This window comes from Limulus polyphemus, unplaced genomic scaffold, assembly GCF_000517525.1.
Source record: "Limulus polyphemus unplaced genomic scaffold, Limulus_polyphemus-2.1.2 Scaffold1293, whole genome shotgun sequence".
NCBI lineage: Eukaryota > Metazoa > Arthropoda > Merostomata > Xiphosura > Limulidae > Limulus > Limulus polyphemus.
The window spans coordinates 166,401-187,484 of record NW_013666903.1 but is presented as its reverse complement, the minus strand read 5'-3'; the positions used below and the strand labels follow the sequence as shown (position 1 = coordinate 187,484).

At 35.8% G+C, this 21,084-nt stretch overlaps 1 protein-coding gene across 2 annotated transcripts in view; it reads left to right on the top strand.

The window, feature by feature from the left end:
- Positions 1-20,002, top strand: part of LOC106462981 (DNA-directed RNA polymerase I subunit RPA2-like) — a 130,597-nt gene extending 110,595 nt beyond the window's left edge. For both annotated transcript variants that reach the window (XM_013922951.2, XM_022390386.1), the window contains 4 exons: positions 15,248-15,373; positions 16,768-16,895; positions 18,428-18,592; positions 19,598-20,002. In XM_013922951.2, the coding sequence (XP_013778405.2) occupies positions 15,248-15,373; positions 16,768-16,895; positions 18,428-18,592; positions 19,598-19,816 (638 nt within the window). In that variant the 3' untranslated portion in view covers positions 19,817-20,002. The remainder of the gene's footprint in view (positions 1-15,247; positions 15,374-16,767; positions 16,896-18,427; positions 18,593-19,597) is intronic.
- Positions 20,003-21,084: the final 1,082 nt, after the last annotated feature.

Sequence of the window (21,084 nt, the reverse complement as noted above, 5' to 3'; positions counted from 1 at the left end):
AACCTTTTTTTCCAATCAGAAATAGCTTTTCTTGACTTATACTGCTCTCTATATGCACAAATTTTTGCTTGCCAATAGCCTTGATACTCCCACTTACCCTCACATGCATTCACAAGAGACATCTGCATTCTATCCTGCAAATGATCAGGCAGCAACCCTCCACCAATAGGAATGCCCCCCCCCCAATTTTATCATCATTAGTGCTCTCTCTTCTATGTAGCCCGTAATCACTTCTTGATTGGCAGTCCTACTGATAGGATCTGTTTTTGTTCGTGCTTTCCTACTGGTTGTTTCCTTTTTCGAATTTGAGTAGACTAATTGTGTGTCTTTGTTTTTTTTACTTACTAGTTCATTAATTTTTTTGCTCATGTTTCAAGCATTATTCCAAACACATATTTTTTTTTTTTGTTCGATTTTTGACTTGCATTTGGAGCTTCAAATGGTATCAGGGCATGTTTTTTTCCACTGAGGAAGTAATAACTCTGTTCGAAGGAAGTTGGCTGCCTTTATGCAGTCTTCTGAGTTGACAGATTATTGTTCTCTATCACTATGTGAGGGTATGCCTGAACATGAGGATGTTTATTTTGACAACTTGTTCCTTTCTCCTGCTTATGCCTCACTGTCGTGTTTTGTTCTGGGGGAGGTGCCCAGGCTTCCTTCACCCTTTGTCTATTTAATAATTCAAGAATGTTGTGTTGTGCCAATGAGCTAGTATTTAGTATTTTAACTCCCTCACCAGATATTGGTTTTCACTCGAATCATTTTAGGGACCAGTTATCTTGAGGGGTTAGTATTCCGTGGCCACATTTACTCTGGTAGACCAAATTCACCTGGTGGTTGGATCGAGCCAATGACACTATATGTGTTGTTCTTCCTCATTCTGGTCCAGAACATCACCTCTTTACCTGGATGCTCAGGAGCTCTTGGGGTGGTGGATTCTATCTGAGTCCTCTCTCCATTTCAATTGTTGGGCACTCCTCACAATTCATTGGACATTGTTTCATTTTCTTTTGGCTCTTCAGGGTGATGGTTCCTTCTGTCAGCTCACCTGTGGTCTAGTACATCTCAAGACATGGGTTCTCTTGGTCAAAATATCTGTTTTCCAACACTGGACCTCCTGTATTGGGCCAACAGCCATCATATTCTGTTGATGGCTTGTTATTTTCCAGGTGTTTCTAGTTGCAGATTACTTATCTTGTCCCAACAAGATACTTCTACAGAGTGCTTAGGGGACTCACTGTTGTTTCATTGGTGAGTTCTGGATCTTGATGCCTTTGTCACACATCTCAATACCCAGCTTCCACAGTTTTGGTCTTCAGTTCCACATCCTTTGGCTGGGGCAGTTGGTGCTCTCAGTCAAGATTGGATGGGCTTCTAACTTAAGTGGTGTCACCTCTTCTTCCACTCCCTCTTTCTACAACCCTTTTAAGTCAGCCCTAGTCCAGTGTGCATCACCCTTCCATTCCCATACTCTGTCTTCACATGTGGCTTTTGTCTGGTGCCTGGCCAAGTGGCTGGTTTTTCACAGCACATGGCATCCCTGTTTTCCCGTTTCTTAACATAGCTCTTCAGCAGGAGTCTCTTAATTCCTTCAGTCTCGGGCTATAGCACTGTCTTTTTAGCCACATTTTGTTTTCAGTGATATACCTGTGTCTTCCGTTTGCCAGTGCTTTCCCTTTTGTTTCTTTATCTCTGCCTCACTCATCCCTTTTGCCCATCCTATTTCCTGTTTGAGCCATTGTCCACCTATTCCTTCTATCTCCTCTCCTTCAAGACTTTTTATATTCCTCCTGTTGGCATGCAGACATAGTCCATTGGACGTGTTCACTATTTATGTCTACTACACCTTATTTCACTGTTCCTATGTTGTTCTTTTTCCTGACTGTTCTTTCCTGCCCATTACTTCAGCTACATGGGATGGTACTTCCACCTTCAAACCCATCTCCCTTCCTTCCATATTACATCTTCATGACTGTCCAACTCTGATCACCTCCTCTGCCTAGTTAGGGCTCCTTTCTTTCACGTGCCATGCACTGATTCCTTTTATGTTGCTATTTCTGTTTGTTTATTCCTTGGTATCCTTCTCTATCCCATTGAGTTTTCTCTTACTATCCTGCTTATTCTTCCCTTTCACTGGGGATTTGTCATATTTTCTTTGTTTCTTCACATCATATCTGTCAACTTCCCATTTCTCTGGCTGCTCATTTCCATCATCCATTGAAGGACATCATTCATGCGGGTATGTGGACCACTCCCCATACATTCACTGTTTATTATTTTTACAATCTGGCCATTTCCTGTTCTTCCGGTTTTCATTTTCTGTTGCCATTTTGTACTCAGCAATTTCTCTGTGGGTGGGTAAGTGCTCCTTTTTTATACCTTTTCTTTCCAGGGATTCCTTTTTGTGTCTCAGGATCAGCTTTGTGGTGAGTGTTGCATGACCAGATATATTTATTCTTAAATCACCAATGTAAGATCTGTGTGTCATGTATGCCCATGTTGGGATGGGGTGTTCCGCACACTGCTTGTCGGTATGCCTAGTGATATTTTGCTTCATAAGGATATTCATTCTGGACCATACACCCATGAACTAACATGAGTAAAGAAGACAGGGATTACTGCCCATCCCAGGCGATCCATATATTGTAGGTCAAAGGATCGGTCTGCTTTTCAAAATAAGGTATTGTGGTCAGCCATTGCCCTATCTCTGGTGCAGTTTCATCCAGACTTTCCAATACAGTTTCCTTCTTTCTTCTAATGGAGTATGGGGTTGTGAATCATGGAGGCTTCCTCCTGAGTGTGCTCAATCCCACTCAGTTGAGAGTAGGGTGGGGTGTTTTGCTGGTGTAGATGGCATTGAGGCTGATCCTACCATGGACCTGATATACAATTCCAGATGTTGTTAGATGTTGGTTGATGCATTCTGCCAGCATGCAGTTTGCTTCTCTGGCTGAGCACACTTCTTCCTTCCATACCAAGGATGTTGGTTCCCGGGTGGATATGGTGATGGTTGGAGCTGGACAAGTCACAAAGGTCCTCACATGTATGTGGCTGGGTACCCTCCTACTATCACTGACTGGACTACACATTCCCAATGCTGCTTGGATGATGGACCTAAGATACACCTCCACTATGCTGTCCACGTCCTACCATCCCCTGGTTGTTGGTTCCTGGTGAAAATAGTGATGATTGTGTTGGATTTACACAAATGATGATGATGCAGATCTTTGGTACGGAGGCTCATCTTCTCTAGCGCTGCCCATATCAGATGTAAAAGTCGATCTTCCATTTATGATCAGATGCACCCTAAGCACTCTACACCTGGGGTTCTTTAATTTCACAAGTCTGTGGCCAGATACCCTCCTCCTACTGCAGACTAGATGATACATTCCCAATTCCACCTGATGATGGATTGGAAATGCACCCCAATTTTGCTGACCACCTTTCTATTGCCCACAGATACTGGTTCCCAGCAGAGATGGTGATGGTCAGGGTGGATGTGTACACATGACTAAGCGTTGGAGGTCCCTACATTCTTTCTGCCTTTATTGCAACACAATTTCTGATACAATATTTCCCTCCACTTACAATATTAGCTATTCTCGTTCATTGCTGCCCTCTATGTGTGAATTTTTCTTTATGCATGTGACAAGCCTTCAGCTCCCCCCTATTGAAATCAAATGATTCTGACATGTGTCTCATGTAAATCATTATGTGTCACCTCTCCGCCAATAGGAGCAGAGCATACTCATGTGATGCATGCGACTCCATCTATGTGCCTCTACCAAACTATCACTTTTCATTTGGCAGTGCTTGTGTTCAGACGTGTTTCTGTTTTTGACTTGATTTCAACAGTTTGAGATACAGTTTCTTCTCGAACTGGTTATACTTTATAAACTACCCCCAGTTTTCTTTAAGTATATTCGCCTTTTTGTCGACTCTTTAACATGACTCTTCGACATGAATTACAAAGTCAGTGTCAACACTTCAGGTGTCTCAATTTCGACAGGTGTTTTATCTCAAGCCTCAGGTGTGGGCGACCCAACGGAAGATTTATCATCGCTTATTCACAGGGAGATTGAATGTTACATGGGTAACCTCTATCTCCTGACATTGCCCCACTTCCTCCTGAACATGTTGAACCTGTTCAACCTGATGAGGACTTTGCCTGTTTATACCCTTTGAATTTGCCATGCTTTCTCATACCTTTCCTGAGGATACAGTTCAGCCTTCCACGTTTTTTTCTTCATTTTATCTCAGGTATGTGATGTTTTATCCCTCTCCCCTATTTCTTATGACCCACGTCCACTATGGGCTTTGTATCAGTCTGACCTCGCTTATCATCGTGCAGATTATCCTTATCTTTACCAGCAACTGTTGGGTAGTGGGTCCTGGATCTTCTATCAATTTAACCCATGCCCAATTTTCTCACCTACATCTTACCCTTATGACTCTTTTGCAGTATCATTCCACTATTGATCTCCTATCTGAGGCTCTTCACAGAAATCTTGAGTGATTTTCTCAGTACATCCTCTCCCTCCTTACCTCCATGTTGGCTCATTTGTTGTCTTCGGCTCTGGCTTACATTCGTGGTTTCTCTGTTGTTGCTGTCTTATTGAGGGTCCATTTACCTACATCTTATCTTCAGGAGTTATGTATGACCCCATTTTTATGGCATTTCGTCTTTGATACAATCCCAGAGTCTTTAGAATCTCAGGTGGCATCAGTCCAACAACAGTCTACCCTTTACCATCTGGTAGTCCATTTGTCTCAGTTAGAGCCAAGTGTGGCACCCATTACAGTTTCCCATTCTTTCCCTTCCCAACCCTTACCTGTCCCCCCTTCTTGAGGTACCACAGCTCGTCATTTTCCTCGATGATGCACGTCACGTCGCCAACAGTACTGGTGATCACATGGTGGGCTCTGGTCTAGTGGGAGATTGACTTGCAGCCTTTCTTCATTAGTGGCACTCTTTTACCAATGATGTTTGGGTTTTTCAAATTTTGTTGGAAGGATTCGAGATCCCATTTTTTGAAATGCCTCCCTTGTCTCCTTTACTCATTTCTTTCCCTCCATCTCGGGATCTCGATGTTTGTCAGTGTCTTTCAGAGGCAGTTCAGGACCTACTCTTTTGAACCTCTTCTCCCTCATTCACTGGGTTTTTACTCCCGAATACTTGTTGTTCCCAAGGAAACCAGAGACTGGAGGCCTGTCATCGATATGTCCCATGACAATCGCTTCATTCACTTTCCCCATTTCACCATGGAGTCCTGTCTCACCCTCTGGTGGGCATTTTTTCCAGCTTTATGGATGACCCAGATGGACATCTCCAATGCTTGCCTGCATATTCCAGTCTCAGCTTGGTCTTGTCCATATCTTTGGTTTGTCCATAACGGGATGGTGTACCAGTTTTGTGCAATACCCTTTGAGCTTGCTTCTGCACTTTATGTTTTCTATCTGGTGGTCAGGCCTTTTGCTCTTCATCTTCATGTCCTGGGACTGTGTTTCGATTATTATATGGATGACTGGCTTCTTCTGGCCCATTCCAAACTGGAATTGGCCAGTCATACTCATCAGCTTCTTCAAGTTGCAGCTCAGGTGAGCTGGTTAATCAAATTGGAGAAGTCCTACCTTCGTCCTATCCAATACCTTGCCCATTTGGATGTCTTTTTTAACACTCACCTCAGTTGGGCCCAACCTTCTTCTCTCCGACTTTGTTCCATGGAATTTTTAGCTCACCATGCCCTTTCTGCTCCCTCACTTTTTCATGTGAGATTCTATCGCTTTTGGAATGTGGTCTTCCATGACACCACTGGTCCTCCTAGGTCGTGCACATATGTGTTTCATGCAGTGGATCAACAGAACCTTGCTTGGGATCTCTTGGCTGCTCCTATTACACTTCCTCCTTCCCTAGTGACCGATCTGCTATGGTAGTTGGACAAGACTCGTACATCAGCGGGCATCCCACTTCCTCTTCCAGATTTACATCTGTTTAAGGATGCATCCTTTCGGGGCTGGGGTGCACGGTCGATCCTTTGGAGGCTTCAGGTCATTGGTCTTTCAACAAGCAGTTCTTACATACCAATGTCCTTGAGTCCAGCAGGCTTTGGATCACTTCCTACCTCTCATATGACAATGTCTGGTGATGATTCATTCTGACAATTTGATGATGATAGCATATATCAATCACCAAGGTAGCACCCAGTCAAGATCCCTCTGTTTTCATATGTTGGATCTCCTCTATTGGGCCCACACACACCACATTCATTTAATCTCGTGTTATGTTCCAGGTGCTTTTTATCTCTTGGAAGATTGTCTTTCCCACTCCAACAAGATTTATCCAACAGAGTGGTCCCTCGATTCTCTTGTTTTCTGGTGGCTTTGCAATCATTGGGGTTTTCCTCACATTGATGCATTTGCCACCATCCTGAATCACCAAATCTTTTAGTCCTCGATGCCTCATCCTCAGGCTTTTGCTATCAATGCCTTCAGCCAAGAGTGGTCCCACAAATTCCTATATGTTTATCCTCCAATCCAGTTGCTTCATCAGATAGTTTCCCTAATCCATACCACTCCGTGCCAGGTCCTTCTGAGAGCTCCCTATTAGCTGGCTCAACCATGGTTTCCTCATTTACATCAACTCCTATACCTTTTCCCTTATTCCCTGCCTTCCTTCATCAACCCCAGTCACCAGTTCTACATCCTGCAGTTCATGTCCTCTGTCTTCATGCCTCACTTTTGTTCGGTCCTTGGCGAGGTGATTGGGTTTCTCCCATCCCATAGCTTTCCATTTGGCTCAGCCCATACGTCCTTCTTCAATGGAAGTATATCAACGGAAGTGGAAAGTCTTTCACACGTGGTCACATGCTCAGAGAATCCCAGCTGCTCGACCTACTGTGACTGGTGTGTCCGAGTTTCTGACGTGGCTTTTCGACCGGGGGTCTCTGGTTTCTTTTATTTCTCATACCTTTTTTCTTTCCTGCTACTGCAGAGTCTTTGATACACCTGTCCTTACCATGTTAATCTGTTCCTTCTGGATGTGGTCCTCCATTCCTTTACTTTACCTCTGTTTGAACCTCATTTCTTGTGTTTTGTGTTTCACCTTTCCCTTAAGGGTATTTCCTTCTCCTCTTGGCCTGTGGTCATCGATGGTCTGACTTGTTCGCCATCGACATTATATGCACATTTTACCACCATACCTATCTTCTTTTTTATCTGGATTGTTCCTTCCTCCCAAAAACCTCGGTGGTTCATGAGAGTAACTTCTTTTTTTCACCTATTTCCCTTCCCTCTATCTCTCAACTCTACCCTACTTCTGATCCAGATAGACTTCTATGTCCAGGGCATGCCCTTCGTTGCTATATTGCCCACACAGCTTCCTTCTATGGTTCCTGTTCCCTATTCTTTATCCTGTGGCAATCTTCTTCATCTAGTGATCTATCCACTTCTACCCTCACCAATTGGGTTAATCCTTTGATCCACTTGGCTTATTCCTTATTGTCCCCTTCCTACAGGAATTTGTTCAGAGTTACTTCTCATCAAATTCAACACATCACCTTTTCCCTAACTTCTCGTCTTCATCAGCCATTGGAGAAATCCTGCAATTGGGCATGTGGACCACACCTGACACATTCATCTCCCATTATTTACATCATATAGCAGTTTTGCCTTTCTCGGGTTTTTGCCTTCCACCTGTGGCTGTTCTTTAACTTCAATGCGACTCTAAGACTGGGTAAGTCTATATTAAGCTTCCTTTTACTTCACGGGCCCATCCTTCAAACCTTTATTACATGGATCCTGCTCTGTGGTGAGTGGTGCCTGGCCAGGTATTCTATAATTCCAAATTTACACTGTACAGCCATGTTGATTCTTGCTTTTCATTCCATGGCTTCACAATGCTCACTGTTGAGATGAGGTGTTTTAAAAGATCGCTTTATAAGCTTGCCCATTCCAGATTATACCACCCATGGACTTCATGGGTAAAGCAGAAGGTGATAGCTGCCCATCCCTGTCATGCTTTGATTGCATAAATCGGGATGGTCTGCTTTTCAAAATATGGTTTTGTGATCACCCATTGCACTGTCTTGGGTGATGACGTTCCTCTAGATTCTCCTATGCATTTTCACCCCCCTTTCTTCAAGTGGATGATGGGAGTCCTTACCACTTACCAGTCCCAAGCCCCTGGGATGGTCGACCATGGTGGCACCCTGTTGAATGTGTTCCAGACAAAACAGACACTACCATTCAGTACAGAGTAGGGTGGTGGTAGGTAAGCGTGTAATTCAAAGCATACATAAATCAGTAGATTTTGTTAAGTACCAAGTTCCTTTTGTGTTTACACATTCTTGCTGGATTGCATCACTAAAGTTTGGTGAACAAAAGTCTCGTATGTACATATGAAACAAATATTTAGGTTAATATCACTGGAAAATATAATTTGGTGACAACAGCTATAACTTTTCACTAATTAACTGTCAACTAAATGTCTAGAAATATGTATTTTATACAAATAAAATTGAAATAATATTCTAATATAACGATAATTCCTTTAAAAAATATATTTAATTTATTAAAATAAGTTTGTTTTAAATTTTGTAATTAAACAGTTTTAATGAGAATTTTAATTTGCTGTTGAAAGTTAATTTGAGCTACATACTGTTTGTTTGTTTTTGTTTGTTTGAAGTTAAGCACAAAGCTACACAATGGGCTATCTGTGCTCTGCCCACCACAGGTATCAAAACTCAGTTTCTAGCGTTGTAAGTCCACAGACATCCTCCCGCTGTACCACAGGGGGCGGCTACATACTGAAAGTACATAATTAACTAAATCATCAGTTTGTAATGAATGATTTATAGCTACAAAATCTGCATATGAAGCAAATGATCATTTACTAATAGCTAAATAATGATTGTAGTTTATACTTTGAACAATATTTATTTTATTGAAAGAATCTTGAAGTTTAGTGAATAGTTCTAAAATTTTGAAAATCAGTTTATAGTGAAAAGTGAAATAATACACAGCATGAAAGTTTGGAGGGATTCAGATTATTAATAAGACTTTCTGAGTGAAAGTAAAGAAGAGTGTATAATAATGTATCAAGCACACTACCTCCACTATATCCAGTGTCTACAAGGCCTTTCACCCAATACCAGAGCTCTTCTGGTTGGATAAGATAGGACAGACATAGCTTTGATTAAGATTCTATTTATATTAGCAAATTGCTTGAACAACAACTTTTATGTGAACTGAATTTAGTTGTTGAAGTTTAATTTTCTATCAACTTTATATGTGTTACTACACATTAGAATTAGGGTAAAGATATTTTATGAATATTACATTATTTATTCTAATTATTTCAACACTGTATGTTATTTTTTTAATTAACCTGCTCAATATTGAGAAGTAGCAAACTAGCAAGTTCATATAGATGATAAACATATTGGTAAAAAAAGCTTGGCTGTTATTATTTGTTACAATTTGAAGCCTTCTACTAAGTGTTTAGTTACTGAAAATAAAATAAAGAAAGTACTTAAATGTTTTATTCATAGTCACTGAAATGTGTGTGGTATCTTTTAGAATACTGTTTTTTGGATATAAAAGTGTAAGGATGAGCTGCTACAGTGGGTATGTGTGGAATGATTAGTGAATTAAAACATGTTACAGAGCTAGATACAGGCACCTAAGGCTGTTTTTTGTTGTAACATAGTATCATTAAAGGAGAGTTTAATTCGAGTGTTCAATATGGTAAGGGGCTTGAATGTCGTGACTGTAGACACTTTTTTTTTCTTGGTGTATTAGACTAAAATTTGAAAGAGGTGATTTGTGCGGTAAGCTTTTGTTCTTTTAAGGATAAGCTGGATAACTTTATGGGAGAAAAGTCTGTAATTTTTTGTTTTGAGTTTTATAACCAAAGAGGTAATTGGGTGAAAATCAATGGTCAGAAATTCGGTGACAAGGAACCCACTTTGAGACTAATAATGGCTGGAGATGGCTTGAATGGGTCATGAAGAAAAACTTTAAGATAAGTTTAACATAACAGCAAATGTACATTGTACCTGATGATGACAAAACCTTGTCAAAACGTTGTACATTTGCTGTTATGTTAAACTTATATTAAAGTTTTTTTTTTCATTACCCATTCAAGCCGTCTCCAGCCATTATCAATGGTCAGAAAGTTTTCCATTGTGCACTTGTCAATGGATTTCCTTTATGTTTATAGATTATGTTGCAGCGCATCATTACATGTTACATTGCAAGCATAAGAATTAGTGTTTTTAATTAACCTTCAAAGGTATACCTTTGGGACTAACTAATGTTCTTGCACTCCTGGGGTCCTTTGAGTCCCACTGTCTTATTCGGGCATTGAAGACAATGCTAGACTGCAGTGGACACACGAATGTGTTGAAACTAGTTTCTCCAGTATCAAGACTTCTGACAGTTTGTTTTTTTTACTGTGGTTTTTTTGTTCTCTAATGATTTGTAATTTGATTTGATTAATAGATAAATACAGTGTTCTTCAAACCATGGTATGTACAAGAAACTAAAAACAAATATTGGTGGCAGGTCCTGTCACACAGTTACCTTCCTTCTTGTTAGCAGTTCAAAAAAATTGGAGGCAGATGCTACCAGCCTTTTGCCTTTCCTCTAGTCAGTAGCTCAAAATTAGTAACAGTTGCAGATAACCATAGGAGCTTTGCCATTTTGGTGGCATTTGGATAGTTGAAATAATCAGAAATACTAATTTTGATTCTTTGATTATTTTCATAACAATTGATTTCATCATAATTTTGATTAAATCTCTTTATGGGCTTGGTCATTTTACTCAAGTTTGTAACCATGAAACTATACATACTATAACTCTAAGTGTACTAAGTGTATTTTCATGAAATTTGGCAAGTTTTTATAAACACTACAAGTCTTGATTGATACTAATTGTAGCAAAATCATCTTTAGCCAAACTTGAAAAATATTAAATAAAATCAAAAATACTTTTTTTTTTCTAGAATGAGTGAAGATTGTAAGAGATGATTACAGTTATTTATCTGAAGAGCTTTAGGCTTCTTAACTTATCATAACTGCTTTCTTTTAATTTTAATGTGTTATTGCTCTTTGAACCATGTCTAAGTACTGCAACAAGAAGTAAATCACCCAATGGGAACGTGAAGAGTTTATAGTAAAGTTTCTGGTTAAAGCATGGTATGTCTAACAATGAGGGTGGTCATGAAACAAATTTTTATATTTATATTTTTTACATTGGGAAAACAAAAAATACTATTGTCAGATTAATATAGCTCACAAAATAGCTCTTTTATTGGTTATAACTATGTAATGTAGACAAGTGGTCGTAAACAAATAAGTGGTTTCAAAAGCATGAACAGTTGGGAAGAGTGTCTATGGTGGGTGTGCTAAATTTATTGATATCTCAGAAAATAAAGATGGGAAGTTCATTCTTATTTTATATTCTGGCCTGGCAATATTTGTAGTTTGGGTATGTATTTGATGGACACTGAAACCCATATAAAGAGAGAAATTCTAAAAAGGATAATTCAGAGTGCAAAATATATGTTTGAATATTTCTTGTTGAGATTAAAAATTGAATAATATAAACATTTGAATTGTAAACTACATTTTAATGTCAAGTTTATTGACATACATTGCTAACAAAGTAGCTTAATTACATTTTTGAATGTAACTTTATAAAAAGGTTGTAGCATGCACAATTTGACACATTCCACTTATACTTACCACTGACCCATCAGGGATGTTTGTTGGAATCATCAAAAACCTTAATAATCAGAAATAGTGATTTCAGTTAATTGATTAAATCATCCAGCTCCAGCCCTAATGCTTTGATGGCAGGAGTGTATTCAGTCATTAAAATAACAAGCATTCAGATTTTCTTCCTGCAACCTCTCGAATATTTGTAAAAGTTAGTTTTTATGATTGTGTAAAGTGGTGGTCTTATAATGGAGGCACTTAACTGAACTGTGTTTTTTGAAATTTTATTTGAATTTATGGATGGTTTGACTAACATTTTATTAATTAATTAGCAAGGTATCCAGCAATTCCAAGCTGAAGTTATTTGAAAAATGGGACACTGGCTACCCTTTTCCACTATTTTGAATCATACCACAAAATGTTCATCTAGTGCATAGATACTCACTTGTGTTTGGTATAAGCATAATTTATTTTGCTACTAATTTCTTTGCTTAGTTAAAGCTTTAACAGTATTAAGGTGGTGAAATTGCAATGGCTGCCAACCTTGAACTGTTATACTGATGTAAACTTGATCTCTGTTTGGAATACCTAAATTCCTCTACCAAATATTATCTGAATTGGTTTAGCCAGCTCCGAACAACACCTTGTGACACCAGACAGATAGGCATACAACTCCGCTTTATACATTTATAGATTATTCTAAGAACAGCTTCGTTTGATGTTTAATTTTAATTAGTATTAATCATCAAATCAAAATAATTTTTCCACAAAATTAATCTAAATATTAAGATTTGTAACATTTATAATTTATGAATTATTGGCTTCAGGAAACATTATAATTCTTCTTTCTTAGCTTTTGTCTTTTCACCAATTCTGGCATTACAATTTATATTATTTTAAATAGTATATGCTTTTGTTTTGTTTTTTTGTATATAAGCCTCCTATCAGTCTTTCAAATGTGTCATTACCTCACATTCTGGATATTTATCCATCCATATTTGAAACTGAATTTTTTTGTAAGACTAGAATTCTAAACATTCATGTTTTCAGGCTCAACATAATTTTAAAAAATTATATCTGGCTTACAAGAAAATGAAACTTCTTGATGGAGTGTGCATAGTCAAGAATGTATAACTACTGGCCCAATTAGATTCATATACAAAACTTTTATAGAAACTAAAAAACAAATTTGTGGGTACTTTGCAAATATTATTTGATGAAAGCCACAAAGTGAAATATTGCTAATGTGGGTCAATGTTTACAAAACAGAATGTGTTGAGGAGATATCTGGAACATAACAAACTCAGTATAGTATTGTTTTAGAAGGGATTTAGTTTTTAATGTCTTACCAACTGGATTTTTTTTTTTTATTGGACATTCCTTTTTGGTGTAGTTTATCTTGACTTTCAGAAGGTTTTGGAAAAGGTGTCACATATTATTAGTTGCAAATCTAGATGCCTTTGTATTCATGAATAAAATGAAAGTCAGCTCAGAGATAGAAAGCATTGGGTGGTAACAACTGGACAGTTTTCTGATCAGAAATGGATGTCACTAGTAGGCTGCTTCTGAGGAACATTTTTTTGCTGATTTAACAAATTACACTGACAGCAGTATTGACTGTAAGTTGGCTGAACGTATTGATGAGTCTAGTGTTGAGAAAAGGTGATAGTGATTTATATAAATCATGTTTGATCAGAAGAATCTCTATAAGTTTATCAACTGGTTATGTATGTGAAAAATCTATCATGTTTGATCAGAAGAATCTCTATAAGTTTATCAACTGGTTATGTATGTAAAAAATCTATTTCAGTCAATATTGAGCAATGTAAAGCCATATAGGACATAGAGATTTCTAAAGGATACGCCTGTTTTGTGGAAAGGAGAAAGTGACTGAGTTCAATAAGTTTATACTCTTGACTACTAATATTTATAATCAATTTTCTTAAGCATAAATATGTTTCTTATACCAAAAACAATTATTACTTAGGTCACAAACATAAGTGTCTGCAGCTTTTGATAATTTTACTTTTATTTAATAATATACGTAGAATTGTAGATGTCTATGTGGCTTTTGTGGTGTATCAGTTAAATTGATTTCCTGAAAGAGTACATTAGGTAGGTCCTCTGTATAATTTATGAAGTACTTCTACATTCTGTTAAACTACATGAGTCTGTGCTAAGAAATAAATTGACTGGATGCAGAGTGTGATGTACAATGTACGATTGGTATCACAAAAACAGAATGTATACTTGTGTTGAACATTGGACTGTCTTTTTTCTATATTTGTGAATATATCAGACTAGTTCTTCTCCATCAAGACTTGTTTTCAAACTGACACACTCAATATGATGTTCCAGACTGTGTAAACCTCACATTACTTATTTGAATTGGTAGTGTCAGGCAACTATCCCTACCCACATGAGTATTCATTCTTGTTTAAATGTAGGTGAGATCATAACCTTGAGATACCACCTAATCTACCCTTAAAGGACAGTGCTCTCTACATTTTTACACAACATGCAGTTCTCCCATGGGAATAGGTTTGGGAATTCTTTAGAAATTAAGGGTGGCTTACTACTATAAGAATATTATATTATTATTTATAACAGCAATTAAAAGGGTGGAAGTTGGGAGTTTTACTGTGTAGAATTTATATTGGGTTAGTTTAATTCTACATTAAAGTTATTTCTATATATTAAAGGTTACTGCCTTCTCACAACTGGCTGCAGACAGCTAAAGACGAGATTTTGTGGGTTCAAACACTCAACTCCTAACCCTTAACTTATTCTCCTTATCGATACTATGACCACAGGCATTATCATTTACGACTTAAGGACGACAGCAAGGAATGGTAGCTGAGGCATGATTTTGAGTTTCAATTTTATTATGATGTTTCTGGTTTATATATGTGTGTGTATATATATATATATATATGAACATTTCATTAATGATAAAAAAACATTAATGCTTATCTCATCATCATTGAAAATTCTAAATCCACTTTTAATTTGATTACTTAATTTACAGAAACTGCTTTCTATACACCAATTGTTATGCACTTTGTTACTGACTTGTCACTTGAAATGGTCTTTAAGTACTGACTACTACTGAACTAGAATTAAGCAAGTTTAGAAGAAGCTGTTACCTAGTAAGTATAAGAAGTATTCACTGTTCTCTTCTTCCCTTACAAAAATCAACTTTTTTATTTTTACAACAAAATAACATATACTGGTAATCAGACTGGGGAGTTAAAGTAACAAAATGTTCTATGTTCTGCATAAAAAATACACATATATTACAGATGAAGCTATTTGAAATGTCTGATTCATGCTTAAGGATTTTGATGGAATGCTGATTCATATTGAATACAAAATTGAAGTTATACTGAAAATTTTTGTTTGTATGTATTTGTGAAATCACATGAAAAGAAGTAATAAAACTATTGGGTATTTTAACAGAAAAAATATTTTTTGGGACTTTCATTGGGTGCAAGCAGGCCATAATATATGGAAGTTTTCATTTTTTCAGGAATGATGATTGAAAGTATGGCTGGGAAAGCTGCAGCTGTTCATGGACTTGCCTTTGATGCTACACCTTTTAAATTCAATGAGAAGAAACCAGCTGCTGAATATTTTGGTGAACTGCTACAATCAGGTAGATTTTCTTATGTGTAACCTACACAATACCATTCAATTATCCTTGTGGTGTACTGTACTAGAATGTCAATTTTCTACAGATTTCAGAGGTTTTCTTCATCATCTGGTTCATTTTCTATGATTCATGTAAATCCAGTTAAAAAATATAGGAGGAGGTCAGCCTATGCTACCATGATGTTCCATGTGCTCTCAATGTTTTGTAAACAAAGGGTCCAACATATAACTACAGTGCAACTCCCTCATTGGATGTTCTCCATGGAACATTTAATTGATTGCACATGCACTTTACAGTATAGCTTTGGCCACGTCCGTCATGCCCACGTAAAGACAGCACTTTTTTCAGGTAAAATTGAAATAAAATCTGTTGAAATTCATCTTTATAATTCACCATCCTACTTCAAAAACATAATCATTAGGCCACTCTCTTTTCATATATCGACATATTTATTAGATATGTTGAGCCATTTATCCTAAAATGAGCTATGAAACTTGGATGAAAACACTGTTGGATTTATTTCATCATTGAGCTGATCAGTCACATTTTGACAGCTGCACAGAGCTATTCTGACCAGATGTCATAATGTTAATGGACATGATATCTTTGAGATGAAAATGCTTTGACCTAAAGGGAATACTTTTATTCTTAAAGTTGAAAATTTGCAAGCTTAAGCAAGTACTTTGCTGGTTTTATGTGGGTGATAATAGGGTTATTTATTAACTTAGCAAATTCAATGATCGACTATTTATTGTTCATGGTGATAAACCAGAATAGATAACCACTTTACTGAGGAGAAACAGTGGATTTTTCACATGATACAATGCACCTGAAAGTGTTCATATTTTGTGTTCCAAACATGCTCTGAGAGCACTTAATTTCCAAAATTTTTGGGCAGGCTCATAGCACCCCCTGAACCCTCAGCCAGATTTACTCATGCTATGAACTCGTAGCCTGCTCAGCAAGATTTCAGACTTCGTTATTTTTTCCTGTTGATATCCCTGACTGTAACACTAAGTTAAAGTTGTTTTGGTTTTAGCACTTTTACTATTGAGTATTAAGTATTAATTAAATTAGATATTGTGCTGTATTTTCTCTCAATAAATGATACTGACAGTTGTTACCTAACATTTCATATTTAGATAATACATGCTACATTTTGTAATACCTGTTAGTTTTTCCTGGTACAATTTTGTTAATTTTTCTACATTCATTTTAAATACTAAAAGAAAAACTGAACTTAACTTAGAGCTGCTGTTGTGAGAACAATGGACATCTGTCATTTTTTGTCATAATTTTAATTGTAATAAGGTTCATAATGTATTAAGTATAATGTGGTTCTCATTAATAGTTGACCTTTTTTCATCAACCTACTAAGATTATCTTGTTACATGTAGCCGGGTACAATTATTATGGAACAGAAAGAATGTACAGTGGTGTAGATGGACGAGAACTAGAAGCTGACATCTTTTTTGGAGTTGTGTATTACCAAAGATTGAGGCATATGGTGGCTGACAAATTTCAAGTATGTTCTGTCTTTAGGATTAGAAGTTCTCTCTACATGCTATTAGCTAATACTAAAGTATATAACTTATTTATTAGTGTGTTGTAAGAATAGCTCACACAGTGTATTCACTGACTCAAGAAGACATAAGTTGTAATTATAGTATTGGGTTGTACTGCAAATTTTTCACTCTTTTTAGCTTAAAGTTAAGCTTGCTAAATGTCTTTATTTTCTTTGCACTTCCCACAGTTGGAAAATGGCATTGCTCAAGAAAATTTCTAACTTTAACTTTCCCCAGGAGCTAATTGAATCAAGTGTTATTAGGCACTGTCTTCTCTGATTCTCTTACAAAAATAACAGAATGCTTTATAATTAAAACCTGGTGGACTTGCCCTTTATCTTTGCTACCCAGTAGCAACTGATCTAACAGACAATCATGTTTTATTGTCATATTTAAACCAAAGTTGGGGCCTGAGAAAGAAAACTTTATACAAATTTTTTCACATGATCACTTGCTTATATTGTATAATAGTGCTTTGCTATTTCTATAAAGTGTCAAGGTTTCAGTTAAACATTCGTTTCTTATGTAAACCTATTTGTTGTTTTTTTTCCTGTCTCATTCTTTGTTACCCAGCTGTTACATACATCAGGAAACACATCCTTATATGAGATCTGCAAATCTACTGTCTTTATGAGCCTGGACTTCTCTGCTTTGCTGAAAATATTCAAGATATCACATAATTTTAGGAAATGTAATTTTTTTTTTGTATTTAAACGTCTCACTTAATACATTATTTAATAAATATAGTGTGTATAGTGTTCATGTATCTGGTGTATAACACTTCTACCTGAATATGCAATATTTTATTGAAACCCAATATTGGGCAAATACATTTTTTACAAGGGTTCACAACATCAGTATGAAAAAGGTGTATGTCAACATGTCAAATTAAATATATAGTGTCAGCATTTCTCAAAAAGATTCAATTCTTCAGTCTGCTTTGCAAACTGCTATAAGTTTAATCATGATTATTTTTGCATTTTGCTTTTATTTTAATGACAGAGTTGTATTATAGTTTCATGTGCAACCTGGTATTGTAGGCAGTACATTTGTTCTACACAGTGTTCTGCTTTTTTTATAAATGTATGCATATTTATTTACAGAAATTTAGATATAATGGTGAATAAATGTTAATTAGTAAGTAAATTGCAGGTGGCATCCTCAATATAATGGGTTCTAGGTTATTATTAGGGAATCTACTATAGCAAACCAGTATTGTAAGTCTAAACAAATAATGTTAATTTTAAACCAGTTTCTTTAAATTATTTACTAGTGATGACATTGTGCTTACTGTATGGGTTCTTTGAGCTATTAAACTCTGAAATGATAAAAAAAATTCTGATCAAAAACTAAAATGTGATGTTACAAAGATGACTCAAAAATGTATGCACACTTTATAGACAGAAAAATGTTTTTGATTGTTGAATGTTTCTTTAATACATAAACACACGTTTCAGACTTTGAACATAACCTTATACTTCATTTATATCAGGTACGAACAACTGGTCCTATTGATATCTTAACACACCAGCCAGTGAAGGGACGAAAACGAGCGGGAGGAATTCGATTTGGTGAAATGGAACGAGATTCTCTTTTGGCTCATGGGACATCATTCCTTTTGCAGGATCGGTTATTTAACTGTTCAGATAAATCTCTTGTAAGTATTGTTTGTTTAACATAAAATTTAATATAATATATTACAATTCTGATATCACTAATAAATGATTAGCAATGTTTCTTTTTCATTTAATTCAAGTTTGCATCTGTTGGTTTATAGACTCTTTTATTATACATTTACTCTACTGTCCATTCATTATTGAAATTATGAATATTAGTATAAATCAGAACCACTCAGTTATCATAAATTGTATTGTTTTGCGTAAAAATTTCCTTATTTTATAGAAACTTATTTGTAGCAACATTATTTACATTTGTAATTTTCTTGGACTTTGGAATTAGCATTGAATTAATAGTAAGTCTTTGACATTAGTTTATTTTTTGTTTTTCAAATGGCATTTTGAATATTTGAAATATTACATTTACTTTTAGTAGAGAAATTATCATTAAATTAGATTGTCATTATAATATTTTGAACCCAACAGAAAATATATTTTGTTTTGTCATGTTATAGGAAGCAAAATGTTTGTTTCATTTCATATTTTTTTAATTAAATAATTCTAATCGATATTTTAAGGCTTACACTTACTTAATATTCCACTGTGAGTATTTATATACTAGATTGAAGGAAGGCAGAGGAATTGAAACAAGATTATTCTTGTGTGTATTTTATATTGGGATAAAATATTTTAGGAAATATTGCTGTTTTAATTATCTATGTCTAATAAACCTCACTTCATTTTACCTTAGAGGATTTATAATTTTTCATTGTATTTATAGAAGGTGTGCTAAAAGGGTAATTATGTATTATTTTTGGATTTGGTTTGAAAACTCCCAAGATCTGTAAAGCTAAAATTGAACAATAAAATTGTTTACATAAGATGTTGAGATTATTTTATACTTACAATCTTAGTAATGCTGTATACATTTATTAAGAATACAAGCTTATTTTACTTTGTAAAATAAAAGTACTCTTGTTTTTTTCCTTTGGTGAAACCTGTTATTAGTATTTGATGTCTCTACTATTATCAAATTTTTTTATCAGGCATTCGTCTGTACAAGATGTGGTAGTCTTCTTTCTCCCATGTTTGAAAAGCCAGCTAAAGACAATATGCCAGCTAGTCAGGAATTAGTGCGTTCATGGATGTGTGCTACATGTGAAACCAGTGAAAATATTCAACTTATTACAGTGCCTTATGTTTTCAGGTATCTCGTGGTAGAGCTAGCTGCAATGAACATAAAGATCCAACTTGATGTCATGTGATATAATAATAATAATATTGAGTTTAACTAATATTCCTATCTATCACTGATCTGTTTATGTTGGAGAAACAAACTTGTACAAATTTGACAGATTTGTAATAAAGGTACTTAAATGGTACAAGATCTACTGTATTATAACAGCTCCTTGTATCCAAGCTGCAGATTTCTCAATAATTATGTGGGATAATAAATAAAAACTTTGATTTTTCTTACTTATGCAGTTTTTTATTTATTTAACATTTGAAATCTACCTCTAATTATATGGCAAAATTTTATTATATATCAAGGATATCGATCTATATGAACTCTTTGTACAACCTATGAAATATTTCTTCTACCACCAGAAAAGCCTAGGTAATTTAAGTTGGTATAATTCAGATCTGATTCTACTTGTGCCACCAAAAAGTGACATCATTACAAGAGTTTAAAATGAAGATTTTTATTATCATGAGTATGTAAGACTTCTTTCAGAGGGGCTATCTTTAATGATGAATTTGGGATTCAACAAAAAGTTATCAGTAAGAGATTATTTTTTTGTGAGATGAACATCCAAATGACAACATGCTCTTGATAGCATGTATGTCCTGACACCAGAAGAACATTTGTTAACACTGAAGTTACCATATTACATCTGTGTTAGACATTGAATTCATAAGTATCTTTAAATTCATGATCCTATTGCTTTTATGATATATTTTCTCATATCTACCACGAGAAGGTGACATAAACAAAAAATTTTAATATAATTTGCAGTTCTTTTGAAAGGCTTTATTAAGGTGTTATTTACTTGGTTTAGAGAAAAAGGTGACACATACCAAAACCAATACTTCCTGTAATGTTTCATCAAACAACAAGACATGAAACCTGTCAACTAATCAGAATATATATTGCTGTTTCAAAACAATAGTTATTTCTTCATTTGTGTATACTATTATGTATATATATATATATATAATGTCAACTGGTCAAGTACTTGCATAGAAGTTTATTAAATCATTATCAAAATGTTAAATCTAGAGGACATCAAAAGAGTTCTCAATACCTGATGCACGAGTCAACCAGACCAAATTTACAGGTGTTGGGAGAAGAAAATAGTCCCTACCCATACCAGGAATTTTTAGCTGCAGCATAGTGGCTCATAGCTCCATCATCTCTTTACCAATTTGTGATCTAATTACAGTTTTAGACTCAGGAGATCAAACCCTGTTGATTGATGTATTTGACCATGCCCAAAGTCTCATAGATTAATTTACTCTAATTCTGCCTAAA